This window comes from Crocodylus porosus, unplaced genomic scaffold, assembly GCF_001723895.1.
Source record: "Crocodylus porosus isolate Cpor-Errol unplaced genomic scaffold, CroPor_comp1, whole genome shotgun sequence".
Lineage (NCBI taxonomy): Eukaryota > Metazoa > Chordata > Crocodylia > Crocodylidae > Crocodylus > Crocodylus porosus.
The window spans coordinates 23,435,769-23,450,940 of NW_017728943.1; the positions used below are offsets into that span (position 1 = coordinate 23,435,769).

Consider the following 15,172-nt stretch of genomic DNA (forward strand, 5'->3'; position numbering starts at 1 on the left):
ACCTAGCTTGAAAGACTTACTGGGAGAGGGCCTAGACTAGCCTTGGTTCGGCTGACTTCGTTCGGCTGACTAAGGGAGACCACTATTTGTGCTTCAGGCTGAGGGAAGCACCCCAAGTTCTTGTAGTGGGTCAAGTACTCTCAGGGACTACTAGGCCTGTGTTTTCTAGGGGGCACAGGGTCAAGATCAGTCCAGACCCCGGGCGGTGGCATTACCCCCAGGCTTGCGGGTGTGCTCCAGGAAGGGGGCCCCCCAGATATGAGGTGCCCCCAGGGAGGCACTCGAAGCCTGGAAGGTGGTCGGGCACAGTGAGGTGAGTGGCTCAACTCATGAGCACCTCCTGCTGGCCTGCCACAGTTACAGGGTCTTCAATAAGAGAGGCCAAGATGGCAGAGAACTCTTTGTAGCTGTCTAAAGTAGTCTCTCGTTAGTGGAGCTGCACCAGCATATTGGTGGCATATCAGATCAGCACAGATAAAAGGAAAATTAATATGATCAGCAATCAGCTTTTTTTGATTGGTGTAGGCGATAATGTCACCAGTAAATGCTCTGTGCATGCACGTGGCTAGGAATGCAGCCCAGCAGCTTGGAGAGCAGCATCTGGCCTGTAAATCTGTGGGGAAGAAAAGGGTGTGGAGTGGGCAGATCGAGGCCCCCATGGTGAGGGAGGGAGTGGGGCAGAGGCAGGCAAGGTGCTGCCCAGCCAGGGCAGTGAATGTGACCCCAGGGCCAGGATGGAGCCACAGGGGGCACAAGGGGATGGGGAAGGAGGACAGCTTCCTGCCGCTATGTGCACCCCCAGGGGAGACATGTGCCTCCCCAGATTTGTGCATGGGGTGAGGGTGGGCTTCCGGCCAGGGGCTGTTCCAGCCTCTTCCTGGTCAGGGGGTTGAGCTGGGGCTTTGCTTAGGATGGGTGGGGGAGGCACTGGAAGGGGTGGCTATGGGGTGGGCTATAGTCACCCTAAAATTTGCCATAGCCCCTCCCTCCATAGCCACCCATCCCAGCACCACTGCCCGCCCCACTGTGCATACCTCTGGGGGAGGTATGGGGGATATGTTCCCCCGGATTTGTGTGTGGGGCGAGGACAGTGGGCAGGCTAGTCTGGCACTGTGCTTGGGGAGGAGAGCCGTCCCCCTGATGACCTACCCAGGGCTTTGTCCCACTCCCAGTGGGGTTGCATTCACTGTCCTGGCTGGGCAGCTCCGGCCCCTGCCCCTGTCCCTGCCCCACTCCCTCCCTCACTGTGGGGGGCCTCGATCTGCCCCCCCATTCCCCTTTCCTCCCCCTACCTCTTACCCCCACAGACTTACCAGCCAGATACTGCTGTCCAAGCTGCTGGGCTGCATTCCTGTAAATGAGCTATTGAATCGGTATTGGCTCAAATGGCTGGTTAATAATTGGTCATCAGTATTGGCCAAGAAAATCTTTATTTGCACCCCTATGCATTAGCAAGATGGAGAGACAGCCAGCAGTCTGCCTGGCAGTGGAAAGGACAAAGCTGTGCAGCTAGAGAGCTGGGAATCCTGAGCAAATTTTACATATCACCCTGCTAGTCAGTTGGAAGGCAGTTCCCTAGAAGAACAGATAAGAATGAGGTGGTCTCATTTAGGGACCACATCCCTGCTCCTGCTCAAGCTAACTCGGAAAATGACTGCTCTGCCCCTCCTGGTACCTTCTACTTTGATAGTGATCACAATAAAACACATTAACTGTAGTGCTCCTGACTAGAGGAGACAAGTCTGCAAGGGTTCAGCTAATCTCTCCCTGTGCCTGGTTCCCCTTGGTCTGTTTTCTGGGGCTTTGTCTGCTCTTATTCTAAATGATCCAAGGTCGGGGAATTCTCCCACTTCCTGTGAAGGGCTGTTCCACAGCCTGATGGCTCTTACCCATGTGGGGAATGCTCAGTTTTATCCAGTTGTGATCACCCTTGAGTTTCTGTTATCTCCTTCCTCCTGTGGAAGGCCCCAGTCTCAGTAATCCTCCTTGTGTTGTGTTGCATTGCCAGTAAGGTATCTTGGCCTTTGCTTACTAGTACATCATGAGACAGGGTGGTGGGGCCCAAGGTTTTGTCATATTGCTGTTGGCAACTCTTGTTACAACAGCCAGTGCAAGAAGCCTTTCTACCTTTATTGAAGACAAAGGGAAGAAAAACAGTGAAAATTTAAATGCTGCAAAGAATTGAAATCCCTTCGTCCAATACCTTATTCCCTTCTCTTACTTGCAAAAAGTTTTTGATAGGAAAACTGCCTGTTTGACAGTCTCTTAGGTGGTATTAAAGAGGGAATTAATCCTTGCATCCATTGCTGCTGACATTCAGACTCTGTCACGATTCTGGTGGGGCTGGAGTTTATCACCTGCACATCATCTAGTACAGGACTCTGCACATCCCTGAAGCCTTTCTCTGGAGTATGCCTGCCTTATGCTCCCTCCACGTCCACCTGGCTCCTGTAAGGCCCTGGAAGCCATTCTGTCCCCTTTGGGTATGACTGAGCCCTCTGTGTGCAGTTCTGTGCCCTGGTACTCTCTGCCAGTTGGTGTGGGACTGCCCCACATTCCCAGCATAGTCCCCAGGGGGAGTTGCAGCCTGGTGGGCTATATCATCTCCACTACCAGTTCCTGTAGCAGCAGGTATCACCTGCCATATTGTCTGCTTTCAAAGTTACGCCTGAGTCTCTGTAGAAGCCCCAAGGGGCAGGAACTTTGCTCTGTTTTACACCCCGCCACTGGGTCCTTGATATGCTCCAAGCCACTGTCAGAGACTTTTGACATCTGCTCTGGAGCTCAGGGTATGCATGGGGGGCGGCGGGGCATGGGTAGAATGAGCTAGACTGCACAAGAACTGCCCCATTTCTACTATGTGCTGGCTGGGTCAGGGGGCTGTTAGACAGGAGCCAAGCACTGTCTTGGGGATGGGGATGTCAAAGCCATTTGCAGTCACTTATGATGAAGGAGCCTGAGAGGTGCTGGAGCCAGTACTGTGCATGTCTGTGCTTTCACTGATAGGTGAGCAGGAGCACTATGAGAGTGGTATACCCCCTGGCATGGGGTGCCATGCTTTGAAGAGCCCGTCTGTTCACAGTGGAAGTGTGACTATACAGGTTGGGGTGTGCATACACCCCTCTGTGCAGAGTGGAGAGAACTGGGCTTGATGTAATACCTTTTCCTTTTGTAGGGATTGAACCAGGTGGGGTGGTCCTGAAGCACCCAGACAGCATGGCCGAGATCCAGCCCTCCACCTCAGTGATCCTGCATTGCCACATTGATGGCCATCCGCGGTAAGGAGCCATGCACACTTAGCTAGTGGTAGTGCTGGGCTCTGCCTCTCCTTTCACCTGCTTTCTCTCTCTTTCTCTTTCTTTCTGTCTCCTGAAGACCCATTAAAGTCTAGGGAAAACTGAAAGGCAGGAATAACTCTAATGTTCCTGAACGCCGGGAGAGAAAGCGAATGGGTTCCATGGAGCGGCGTGCGCTGCAGGAGCTGTGTAGGAGAGCAACATAGTAAGGAAGTCCCCACTCATTGGGGACCTCAAGGCCCAGTTACTGGAGTTGCTTGGTGTGCTGCTGTCACCCATGTTGCTTTATGAGATCAGTGTTTGGTTTGTCAGCTTTCATTGGAACAGCTGCATGTGTCACAGCTACATGTCTGCATCCAAGCCAGTGCTACAGACAGAGGGGGCCGCTGAGCGGGCCATTTCCTGGCTGTTTCCCCAGTGCATGGGCTCACAGGCTAGCCCTTCTTGAACTCTGCCTGCCAGTGTATTAGTATGTTGGTCTCTGTCTTGTAGCCCGACCTGCCAGTGGTTCCGGGATGGCATACAAATCATAAATGTACATAGCAGCTACTTGATCAGCAACAAGGAGCGGACGCTAACTCTGCAGAGTGCAAGCCCTGATGACAATGGTGTCTACTACTGCTGCGCACGCAATGCTGTGGGCTTTGTATGTAGCAGGAACAACTTCACGCTCAGTATTATAGGTAAGCAGGGATCTGTCTGGGAGCCTCCTGCTCTAGCATCTCAGGGTGGAGGGCAAGGTCTTCTGGTTATTGTTGTCAGTGGCCTCTTCTTTGATGTTGAAGGATATGAATGAGGCTATAAATTCAAATCTTTTGTTGCAGGAGAGGGGGAAGGAGTATCAGGTATTTGTTGACTTCCTTTTACTCTGTAGAACCTCTTTAAGGAGGGAGCAGTTGTTACTGAGATGGGTCCTGCCTAGACTAGAAGAAGAAATTATTTACACATGATGATCCCTACCTTAGGGTCCCGCTACACCTTCAAATTAAAGCTGGATAGAAGCCAGCTATAGAGTTGTTACTCATTTTCAAGCGCAGACTGTGGAGGGGCTTCCATATAAGGCGAGATTAAAGAGGCTGGATATGATAAGGGTTTACAAAGTACTAAATGATGGAGAGAAAGTAAATAGGGATTTATTATTTACTATCTCTCTCACAAACTAGGAGTCACAAAATGAAACTAGTAGTAAATTTAAAACTAACAAGAAAGTTCTTTTTCATATGGTGTGTAATTAAAGTGTGGAACTCATTGCCACCAGATGTTATGGAAGCTGACAAGTTAGCCAGATTCAAAAAGGGATTGGACATATTCTTGGTGGAAAGGTCCATAAGTAGTTATGAGCATGGGAGTTAGAGGTACAGTCTCTGAATCAGAACTTCCTATACTTTAAATGCTGGAGGTTGCAAGTGAGAGAGGAACAGTGGGGAAAAAAAACTGGTCAGTCCTATGGCACAGGATACTGGGCAAGATGAACCTGTAGTCTGTAAAATGCAATTCTTATGTTTTTATCTGTAATAGATGGTTGGCTGTTTTTATAGCTGGATAGTCATTTATATCAAGTGATGATTATTAGAGGTGCATTGATACATCACTCCATACCAGCATGGATTTGTAGCAAGTAGATCGTGCCTAACCAGTTTGGTTTCATTTTATGACAGGGTCACAAAATGCTTAGACACAGTAGTAGAAGTAGATGTTCTTTTCTTGGATTTTAGCAAGGCCTTTGATATCTCATCCCATTCTCACAAATAACTTAAGAGGCTGTGACTTAGATGTTTACATGGTCCAGTGGGTGGCAAATTGGCTTAGCGATTATACCCAGAGAGTGGTATTAGACGGGTTGGTATCGACCTGGAAGGATGTGAGTAGTGTGGTCCCACAGGGTTTGGTCTGTGTATTCTTGTACTCTTCAGTATCTTCATCAGTGACTTGGATGTAGGTGTGAAGTGTATTTTGTCCAAGTTTGCTGACAGTGCTAAATTGTGGAGTGAAGTGCAAACTCTGGAGGGTAGGGAACAATTGCAGACAGACCTGGACAATTTAGAAAAGTGGGCAGTACATAATAGGATGCAGTACAACAAGGACAAGTGCAGAGTGCTGCACCTAGGGCGCAAAAATAGCCAGCACACGTACTGGCTAGGAAATGACCCTCCCAGCAGCACAGAAATGGAAAGGGATCTCAGAGTCATAGCGGACTCCAAGATGAACATGAGTCGTCAGTGTGACGAAATCATCGGCAAAGCTAACTGCACTTTATCATGCATCAGCCAATGCAAGACAAATAGAACCAAGGAGGTGATACCTCCCCTCTATGTGGCATTGGTCAGACTGCAATTGGAGTACTGCATCCTGTTTTGGGCACCATACTTTAAGAAGGATAACCTCAAGAGGGTCCAGGAGAGGGCCACTCATGTGGTTAAGGGTTTACAGGCCAAGCCATATGAGGAGAGACTGAAGGACCTGGACCTGTTCAGCCTCTGCAAGAGAAGGCTGAGAAGTGATTTTGTGGCCGCCTATAAATTCATTAGGGGGATGTAGCAAGGGATTGTAGATGCTCTGTTCACCAGGGCACCTCTTGAGGTAACAAAGAGCAATGGTCACAAAATGACAGAGAGCAGATTTAGGCTAGATATCAGGAAAAACTTCTTCATGGTAAGGGTGGCCAAAATCTGGAATGGGCTTCCAAGGGAGGTGGTGCTCTCCCCTACCTTGGGGGTCTTTAAGAGTAGGCTGGATAGGCATCTGGCTGGGTCATCTGACCCCAGCACTCTTTCCTGTCTAGGCAGCGGGTCGGACCCGATGATCTGTTGAGGTCCCTTTTGACTCTAACATCTATGAATTGTATTGGCCCTGATAAAAGAAGAATTGACAGGACAATTATCAGCTTTTTGCAGCTCTTGTGGCCAAAAATGCTGCCAACAAATGTTGTGTGTATGTGGATAGCTGCAGCAATCACATAGCCAGCCTGTCAGCTTGGAGAGCAGTGTCCAGCTGGTAGGTCAGTTGGGGTGAAGGGGCAGAAGGGAGGGAAGGAGTGTGGGGGGAACAGATCAAAGCCCCCATGGTGAGAGAGAAAGTGGGGCTGGGGCAGGGGTAGGGGCAGGTGCTGCCCAGCCAGGGCGGGGAGTGGGATGGAGTGGCAAGCAGGTCTTCCAGGGGATGCGGGAAGGGAGGAGGGCAGCTTGGGTTGGGCAGTGGCAGTGCTGGGAGGGAGGGCTATGGGGGAACCCACCCCATAGCTCCAGTCCCAACACCACTGCCACCTGCCCTGAGCATGGCCTGGGCAGAAAGAGCCCAGCCCCAACCCCACCGGGAAGAGCCCAGCTCAGCCCCCAGCCCCAGCCTGCAGTAGCACCCCGCCCTCACTGCACACACAGATCTGGGGGCACACGCCCCCTATGCTTGCCACAGGGGTGCATGCAGTGGTGGGAGCTGCCCCTGCCTCTGCACTCTGTGGACTAGACGTTTGCAGCTCTGTCCCGCCTCCCGCCTTGGTTGGGCAGTGTTCGTTCCAGCCCCGCTCCTCACTCACTGTGGGGGCTTTGATATGCATCCCCCATGCCCCTGCCCTCCCTCAGTAGACTTACCAGCCAGACACTGCTGTCTAAGCTGCCGGGCTGCATATCAGCAATCAGATATCAGATAATAATCAGCCATCAGTATTGAAAATCTTTATCGGTGCACCCTTAATAATTTTGTTCCATGTGTGGCTGGTTTAAATATGTTGCAGGTTTTACCAGTTAATTTCATAATATATGTAAGATGTAGCAGGAGCCTTAAAAGCTCCCAACACTCCATCCCATCACACAAGAAAGTCCTGTTAGCTGGTCATAGCCAGCTCCAATTCCCCAGGGGGCTGAGCTGGCAGGTATGGTTATCTTGGATATTACCCAAGTGCCTGGGAGCTGTATTTGTGGATCACTGGGTTACGTCCTATACAAGCAGAACAGCGAGACTGTCCCTGCCCCAGGGAACTTGAAGCTACATGCATCAGGCCTACTCACTGCATCTTTTTTCAGTTAGGGGACATTTTTATCAGTATAGTTATATTGGTCCATCCCTTTACATGGACACAATTATACTAGTGCTGGTCATGCTGACCAATAGTTTATTTCCCTTCTCCTGCAGGAATAGTTATGCTAGTGTACACATCCTTATGTTGGTATAGCTGTGCCCATGTTAGGGGGCTTACATTGCTTTAACTGTTTGGGGTCCAGTTAAATAGTGCAGCTTGTATGTGTTTCAGCAAACCTTTGGCTCATCCTCCTTTTCCTTGTTTAGGCCAAGCCATGGAGAATGGCTGTAACTGGCAGAAAAGGGTAATGTGACAGGAAGGGTGTTTGGGAGAAGGTGTTGCTCACAGCTTGGAAGGGGTAGCAAGCAGTTAGATGGCAAACCTGACTGTTTGCACAAACCTGCACTGTTCATTAGTCCATTGGACAGCAATCTGGGCCTTTCCAAGGGTAGCAGCTGGTAGCAACTGCCTTCAGGCTTTGCAACATGGTAGCAGTGATGTGTGTCACTCTGCTTACACTTTCCACCTTATTCAGGGTTTCTAAAGAGGGGTCCAAAATCACACTGACTGTAGGGTCTCCAGGCTGGGATCTGGTGTGCAGGTCTGTGCCATAACAGTCTCCTTGGATGCTGCTTCCTAGCTGTGTGGATTCTCCATTGGTTCTCCATGTCTCTCCAGTATCTTGTGTTTCTTTGGCAATGAACTGGTACATGTTGATGATGGAGTTCCAGGGAGAGAGGGGGCACACCAGTCACCCTATTGTTTCCTGTATTCTCCCCATTTCAGACGAGAGTTTCCCCCGTCCGGTAATTGTCCCACAGAACCAGATAGTGAGTAAGAATGAAGAGGCAATGTTTCACTGCCAGTTCACAGCTGTGCCTCCTCCCGCTCAGGAATGGATCTTTGAAGACAATTCTCCCATCACCAACAGAAGCCGGTGAGCATATCCCCAGCACTGGAAATCTTCATGGTCAGATACCCCAAACCAGCAAAAGAGAGCAAATCTGTATCATGTTATCATGGAAATGCTGGAACCTTGGACCAGGGTTGGTTCTGAGGCAGATTCCTAGAGCAGAGGGAGATTCTGCCTGTCAGTTGTCTTGTGGCTTTATTTGCAAAGGGCTTTTAAGAGGAGTTGCATTCTAAGGCTTGTCCACAAGATTTAAAGCTAGATGGCTCTACACTAGCTAGATTGCTAAGTGCTTTACTTTCAACTGAGCTGAGAAGAATCTCAGTCAAATCAGTGCAAACTACTCTTACTTGTAAAATCTAAGCATCTGATTTGTAGTTTTCAGTGGTTTAACTGCATTGGTTTGAAAATGCCACTTTAGTCAAGCTGCTGTTAACCTGGATTCAAGCTGGACCCAAGTGTCTCTTTTTCAGTCCTTCCCTACTGTAGTATTAAGGACCTGGCTGCACAGAACTCTCTCATCCTTCTTCCCTTCCTCTGCAGACTAAACGCTGGTTGTTGCTGGTTTCTCTGGCCCAGAAGCAACCGTACTGCGTTTCTCTTCTGTTGAACAAAAGCATCCTTGGTAAAGGGGCAGCTTGGAAGCAGGGCCCAGGTGTCAGGGAAGTACATGAACCCCAAGATGCTGGACAAACCTAATACTTCAGAAGCGTAGCTACATGAGTTAACAGGAGCATGGCAGTCAGCCTCAGAATAACCATGCATAATTGTACATGTGGGGGCTGAGCACACAATGAACATAAATCTCCTGGCCTTATATAGATACCACCATTTTTGTTAAGAGGTGATATACAGGGCTGCCAGAAGAAGCCATTTGAAGAGCAGGGCAACACATTTTCTTGGTCTAGGAGCTCCCATAAGTATGTTAGAAGTTCTCAAGCGCCACCTGCTGGCAATTTTTCCTTCATTCACGGTGTTAACTTTTCAGCCTGGCTACTTACCTTGTTGGGGTCTTGGTTATTATTAAACCAAAGGTATGCAGCCTCCAGCCTCCATTGGGAATCCCCCACATCTCTGAGTCTTTCCCAGAGTTTCCTCCTCCTTCGTTAGTTCCCCCTCTTCCAGCTGTAGGCTCAAACCTGCCTACTAGGTTACACATACATTTTTTGGGTCCTGTTCACATTGCCTAGAATCTCATATTTTGTTTAAAAATAAATAAAAAGTAGGTTCCTCACCTCCCTGAGTGTTCCCCAACTACAAGCTGACATATTTAGGCCCCCACAAGCTTGTCTCTTGGACAAAAGATCAATCCTGTGCATCCTGGGAAAACATTAGCCCCTCCTGTACTGCCTCTCCCAGCATTCCCAGCCTTAGAGGCTGAGGTTCTGCCATAGCTGGGGGAAGATTCTCCTCCATAATGCTTTGTGGGGGAACATCCTTGTGCAGCCACCTCTTGATGCTGCCTCAAGACTTGATGTGAGAACTTTCTGGTCTTTATGGTGGTGAATCCATGCAGTGACAGTTGCTCTGTGCCTCTTTTCCTCTTGACAAAGGGGTCTATGCTCACCTCATTTGCCCAAGCTGGGGCTCAGAGGAGGAACAGGCTGATGTTTGCAAAGAGTGTTGCACTCCCTGGGAGACAGCAGGTCAGGACATAGAGCTAAAGCACTTCCTGTGTGTTATAGAAGGGATGGATAAGTTACTCCTAAATCAAGTTGAGCAAGTTTGCATCAGTATCTAGAGGACACTCATTGACAATGTTCTTCCTGTCCTGGCTAGAACATTGTCTGTGCCCCCTGGATGCAGACGCTGGCTTATCCCCAGTCCTGACCCCAAGTGCCGAGGCAGGGCTCATCTCTGTGTTCCCTGGATGTGACGTGCACCTTCTCTGGTCAGGGCCCCACCATCTCATACTGGGTGAGGTGGGCCAACCCCAGGCAGGACCTTCTTTCCCTTGTGTCTCATGTTTCTGATGCCACTGGATGGGATACAGCAAGGAGAGTGCATGCTGTGTAGCCTGTTTGTTGGAGGTATCCATGGGTTCTGTATGTTAGCCTCTCCTGTATCTGCCCAGCACTGACTTCTGTTCCTTCTTTTGTGTACAGGACCACAGTATTTGCCAATGGCTCCTTGCTTATAACACAGGTGAAAGCACGCAGCACAGGGGTCTATAAGTGTGTTGGCCGTGGGCAGAGGGGGAAACCTGTAATTCTGGAGGTGACTCTGAAGCTGGCAGGTAAGGACCAGAGTCTAGGAGCACCTGGCTGGGTGGGTGCTTCTGGAATTGCTCTGGGCCAGGCAGGAGTAGGACTGGCCCAGCAGTGTGGCTTGGGATAAGCAGTTCCCCAGGGCCACCGGGCCGGAGAAGCAGACCTGTTTATGCCTTTGTTGTGCTGGAAGCTCTTCTCCACTGACTCGTTTCTCTTGGATCTGTCTGGACACTGAGAGCAAGCCTCTGAGCCAGTTTTCTGTGGTGGGAAGGCTCAGGCATCCTGTCCCTGCATAGATCCTGGTCAGGGTGTAGGTCATGCCTTCAATGTTTTTTCTCAGAGATTGAGGACATGGAGCCATTCTCCTCAGAGGTTTTCACAGCAGAGCAAGAGCATCGTGTGGCCTGCACTGCCCCTCGGGGTGTACCTAAGCCTCATATCTGGTGGGAGAGGAATGGCGTGCGCATCCCGACCAGTGGAAGAGTGCACCAGGAGGCTGGGGATCTTGTCTTCACCAGTATTGCTGAAAAAGATGCTGGTATATATACCTGCTATGCAGCAAACAAGGCTGGAGAGAAGAAGCAGAATCTGAACATCACAGTAGCCAGTAAGCAGCTTCCTGTGTGTATGGAGGGTACTGTTCAGGTTTGGTGTGCACTGTGTATGCTGGAGGGCAGGGAGCTGGGGGGAGGTCTCACTTGAGGGAGAGGCAGGCCTGTGTAGTGAAGCCTGCTCCTAAGTTGTTTGGTTTGACATCCAGATGTTCTTTCCAAATAAGTAAAGGGACATTAGATAGGGTATGCTTTAGCTCTGGGAGAGGATGGGGCATTTCCTGCTGCTCTCTACACATATTCTTGCCAGCACATAAGAGTAGAACTAAATGGGCTGGGCTGCAATAGCACTGTGTGTGTAGCAGTTTCTGCAGGGGAGCCCCAATGTGATCAAGCCATTGCAGGGACTGCACTTGCAGACTGTGATGATGGATGCCATAGATTCTGGAACTGTCTGGTATACTAAGCTCTTTGAATCCATGGTCAGCACTAGCAAGAATCCTGTGTCTCCAGTGCAGCTGGGGAAAGTGGTGGGCTGTTGGTAGGGCATCCAGAGTAAATCATGTCTTCTCTCCATCCAGCAATACCCAGATGGGTAGAGATGCCCAAGGACAGCCAGCTGGAGGAGAGCAAGCCAGGTTTTCTGCACTGCCTCAGCAAGGCTTCTCTGAAACCCAGAGTCACCTGGTACCGCAATAATGTTTCCATCTCCGAGGTGAGTCCTAGTAATCCTATAATCCTCTGGGGGGGGAGCTGTAGGCTGTTTTAGCACTGTTCATAGCTGTGTGGTGGGAGTGGGGCAGAGGCAGGAGCTGCCTAGCCAGGGTAGTGAATGCAACCCCACTGGGAGCAGGACAGAGCCATGGGTGGCTTGTGTGGGGGGGCGGCTCCCTGCTCCAAGTGCAGCCCTGGCCCAGCCCACCTGCTGGGAAGAGGCCAGTGCTGCCCCTGGCCCCAAGCCCACACTGGGCAGCCTGCTGTCACCCAACACACAAATCCAAGGGGGCACATATCCCCATGCCTCCTCCAGGAGTATGCACAGTGGAGCGGGCAGCAGCACTGGGATGGGTGGCTTTAGGGGGAGGGGCTATGGCAAATTTTAGGGTGGCTATAGCCACCCCATAGCCACCCCTCCCAGCTCAGCCCCCCAGCCAGGAAGAGGCTGGAACAGCCCCTGGCCTGGAGCCCACCCTCACCCCACACACAAATCCAGGGGAGCACATGCCTCCCATGCCTCCCCTGGGGGTGCACACAGCGGCGGGGAGCTGCCCCCCCTCCCCATCCCCTTGTGCCCTCTGTGGCTCCATCCTGGCCCTGAGGTCACATTCACTGCCCTGGCTGGGCAGCACCTTGCCTGCCTCTACCCCACTCTCTCCCTCACCATGGGGGCCTCGATCTGCCCACTCCACACCCTTTTCCTCCCCACAGATTTACAGGCCAGATGCTGCTCTCCAAGCTGCTGGGCTGCATCCTAGCCACGCGCATGCATACAGCATTTATTGGTGACAGTATCGCCTACACCAACCAAAAAAAGCTGATTGCTGATCATATTAATTTTCCTTTCAACTGTGCTGATCTGATATGCCACTGATATGCTGGTGCAGCTCCACTAACAAGACTCTAGACAGCTACAAAGAGTTCTCTGCCATCTTGGCCTCTCTTATTTTTGACCCTGTAACTGCGGCAGGCCAGTAGAGGGTGTGTCTGCGCTGAACCACCCACCTCACTGTGCCTGACCACCTTCCAGGCTCCCTGGGGGCACCTCACGTCTGGCCGACCCCCTTCCTGGAGCACACTCGCTAGCCTGGGGGTAATGCTGCTACCACCCAGGGTCTGGACTGATCCTTGCTCTCTGCCCCCTGGGAAACGCAGATCTAGTAGCCCTCGAGGGTACTCGACCCACTTCAAGAACTTGGTGTGCTTCCTCAGTCTAAAGCGCAAATAGTCGGCCTTAGTCAGCCGAATCAAGGGAACCCCAAGGCATAATCTAGGCCCTCTCCCAATAAGTCTTCCATGCTAGGTACAAAGTAGATCTTTATTGGTTACAAGGAGTAAGTTTGGAATAGGGTAGAGCAATATCAGAGAAATCCCACAGAGTAAACAGGGTGGCTGGGTAACCTTTGATCACCCATTTGACTTACTGAAAGCTATATATTTAGTTAGATCTAAAATAGCTTACTCACAAGTATCATCCAGAGGCAGGTGGAGATACCCTCTGGAGGCAGGCAGTTCCTTCATCATGAGTGTCAAGAGAGACAGCAAGTTTCAGATGGTCCAGCTTCTCTCTGTGAGTTTTCATCGTGACTACTGCACCTCCTCCTGGGCAGTCCTTAACTTGTATAGATCTTATGACCTCATTTACCTGGTCCAATGGAGACCAGCACCTGTTGGCTGCCAGCCAACCAATTTGAAAGGCATCACTGGTTGCCAGGCAGACTGGCAGGGTCTCTATCCCCCTCCTAGTCAGGTTGGCATTGCTTAGAACAATAGGGAGCATAAGCCCCTCACCCAGGTATGTGATGCCAGTCACGTAAGGAGAGGGAGCAGGTTCCCCCCCTCCCTCAGGAATGCATCCAGCTCTGGTTACAACTCAGTGTCACCTGACAGGGATGTCTGCCCTCTGCAGGGACCATATTAACCAAATTGTGACAGAGCAGAGTTTTGGAGAGAGACAGGGATAGTATTCTGCCATAGGTAGGGCTGTAGTGGTTTTGTAGCCATGGTGGCTCAGGGAATATGTGAAAAGTAAGGTTTATTTGGCAGTATCTTTTATTCAACCAACAGTATATTTGGAGAGGTGCTAGCCAAACTTTCAGGCATAAAGTGTCCTTCCTCAAATCTGGGGAAGAAACAGGCTAAATGCCAAATAAAACAATGCAAGAGGTAAGGATTTCTGTGGGTGATACCTTTTATTGGACAAACTTCATGGTTAGGATAAAGTTAAACAAGTTTTCAATTGCAAAACAATTTTTCATGTCCCTTGCTTTCAAAAGCTTTATGTCAACCGTGCAGTTGGTCTGATAAAAGGTGTCACCCACAGAAGTCCTTGCCTCTTGCATAATTTCTGGACTGTTACAACTACATCACTCCAACAGTAGGTAAAACAGTGACTTTTGTTTCACTCTGTGAATATTCTCAGTGGCACTTGAAGATGAGCAAGCAGACAGTCCACTGATGCAGTGAAGAAATTATCAGAAGTAACTACAGAACAAGTAAAAAGCAGCTAAAATGGATACACCCAATTATGTAAAAGGATAAGACCATTCAAAAGAGTAAGGGGTAAAAAATACATACGAGAGACAAGGATTTTTGTGGGTGATCAGAAGTAACTGACTGAAGTTATTACCCGTGAAAATCCTTGCCTTACTGCAGCACTACCAAAATCCATCATCACTCCAGCACTACCAAAAAATAAATAGTTTTTCATCCGGTGCCATGTTGGATATAGAACAGAGGTGTACAAAATATGTCCCGTGGGCTGGATCTGGCCTCCAAGCTAATTGGATATGTTCATCCACATATCTCAGAGAAAGTGCAGGTTTGATGGTGCAGTTTTTCAAAAGTGCTTCATCAAGGTGGACTCCTAAAGAGTCTGGCATATGGGAGTGGGGAGCATTTTTATGTACCCACAGCTGTGTTCATGGCTTGGAGAGAGCATTATTTTTTTAAACTTGTGGATGAAGATTAAATGGATGAGTTGTACGATCTGTTTCATAGCTTTATAGTTGGTAGGGTCAGAAAGGACCTGAGCAGAACATCAAGTCCAAATCCCTGCCTTGGCAGGAAAAAGTACTGGGGTCAAACGACCCCAGCAAGGTGTTCGTCTAGCCGTGTCTTAAAGACCCTCAGGGTAGGAGTCAGCACCACTTTGCTTGTAAGTTGGTTCCAGATCCTAGCCGCCCAGACCATGAAGTAGCGCCTCCTGATGTCTAGTCTGAAACTACTCTCTGCCAGCTTGTGACCGTTATTTCTAGTCACTCCTAGTAGTGCTTGGGGGAACAGGGACTCTGCCAATGCCTGCTGGTCCCCCCTGACTAGTTTGTAAACGGCCACTAGATCCCCCCTCAGCCTTCTCTTGTGGCTGAACAGGTACAGGTCCTGTAGCCTCTCCTCATAGGGCCTGCCCTGTTGTCCCCTGATCATGTGAGTGGCCCTCCTCTGGACCCTCTCCATGTTGTCCACATCCCTCT

The 15,172-nt window shown here is 50.0% G+C and overlaps 2 protein-coding genes across 2 annotated transcripts in view; both read left to right on the top strand.

Annotated features, from left to right (window-relative positions):
* Positions 1 to 15,172, top strand: part of PPP2R5D (protein phosphatase 2 regulatory subunit B'delta) — a 1,176,261-nt gene that overhangs the window by 852,166 nt on the left and 308,923 nt on the right. The window lies entirely within an intron of this gene.
* PTK7 (protein tyrosine kinase 7 (inactive)) overlaps positions 1 to 15,172 on the top strand; it is a gene marked incomplete at its 5' end in the record, with an annotated part of 155,498 nt that overhangs the window by 116,166 nt on the left and 24,160 nt on the right. Inside the window, 6 exons of the mRNA XM_019548515.1 lie at positions 3,176 to 3,278; positions 3,789 to 3,979; positions 8,098 to 8,248; positions 10,327 to 10,457; positions 10,772 to 11,038; positions 11,564 to 11,697. Of these exons, the coding sequence (XP_019404060.1) occupies positions 3,176 to 3,278; positions 3,789 to 3,979; positions 8,098 to 8,248; positions 10,327 to 10,457; positions 10,772 to 11,038; positions 11,564 to 11,697 (977 nt within the window). The remainder of the gene's footprint in view (positions 1 to 3,175; positions 3,279 to 3,788; positions 3,980 to 8,097; positions 8,249 to 10,326; positions 10,458 to 10,771; positions 11,039 to 11,563; positions 11,698 to 15,172) is intronic.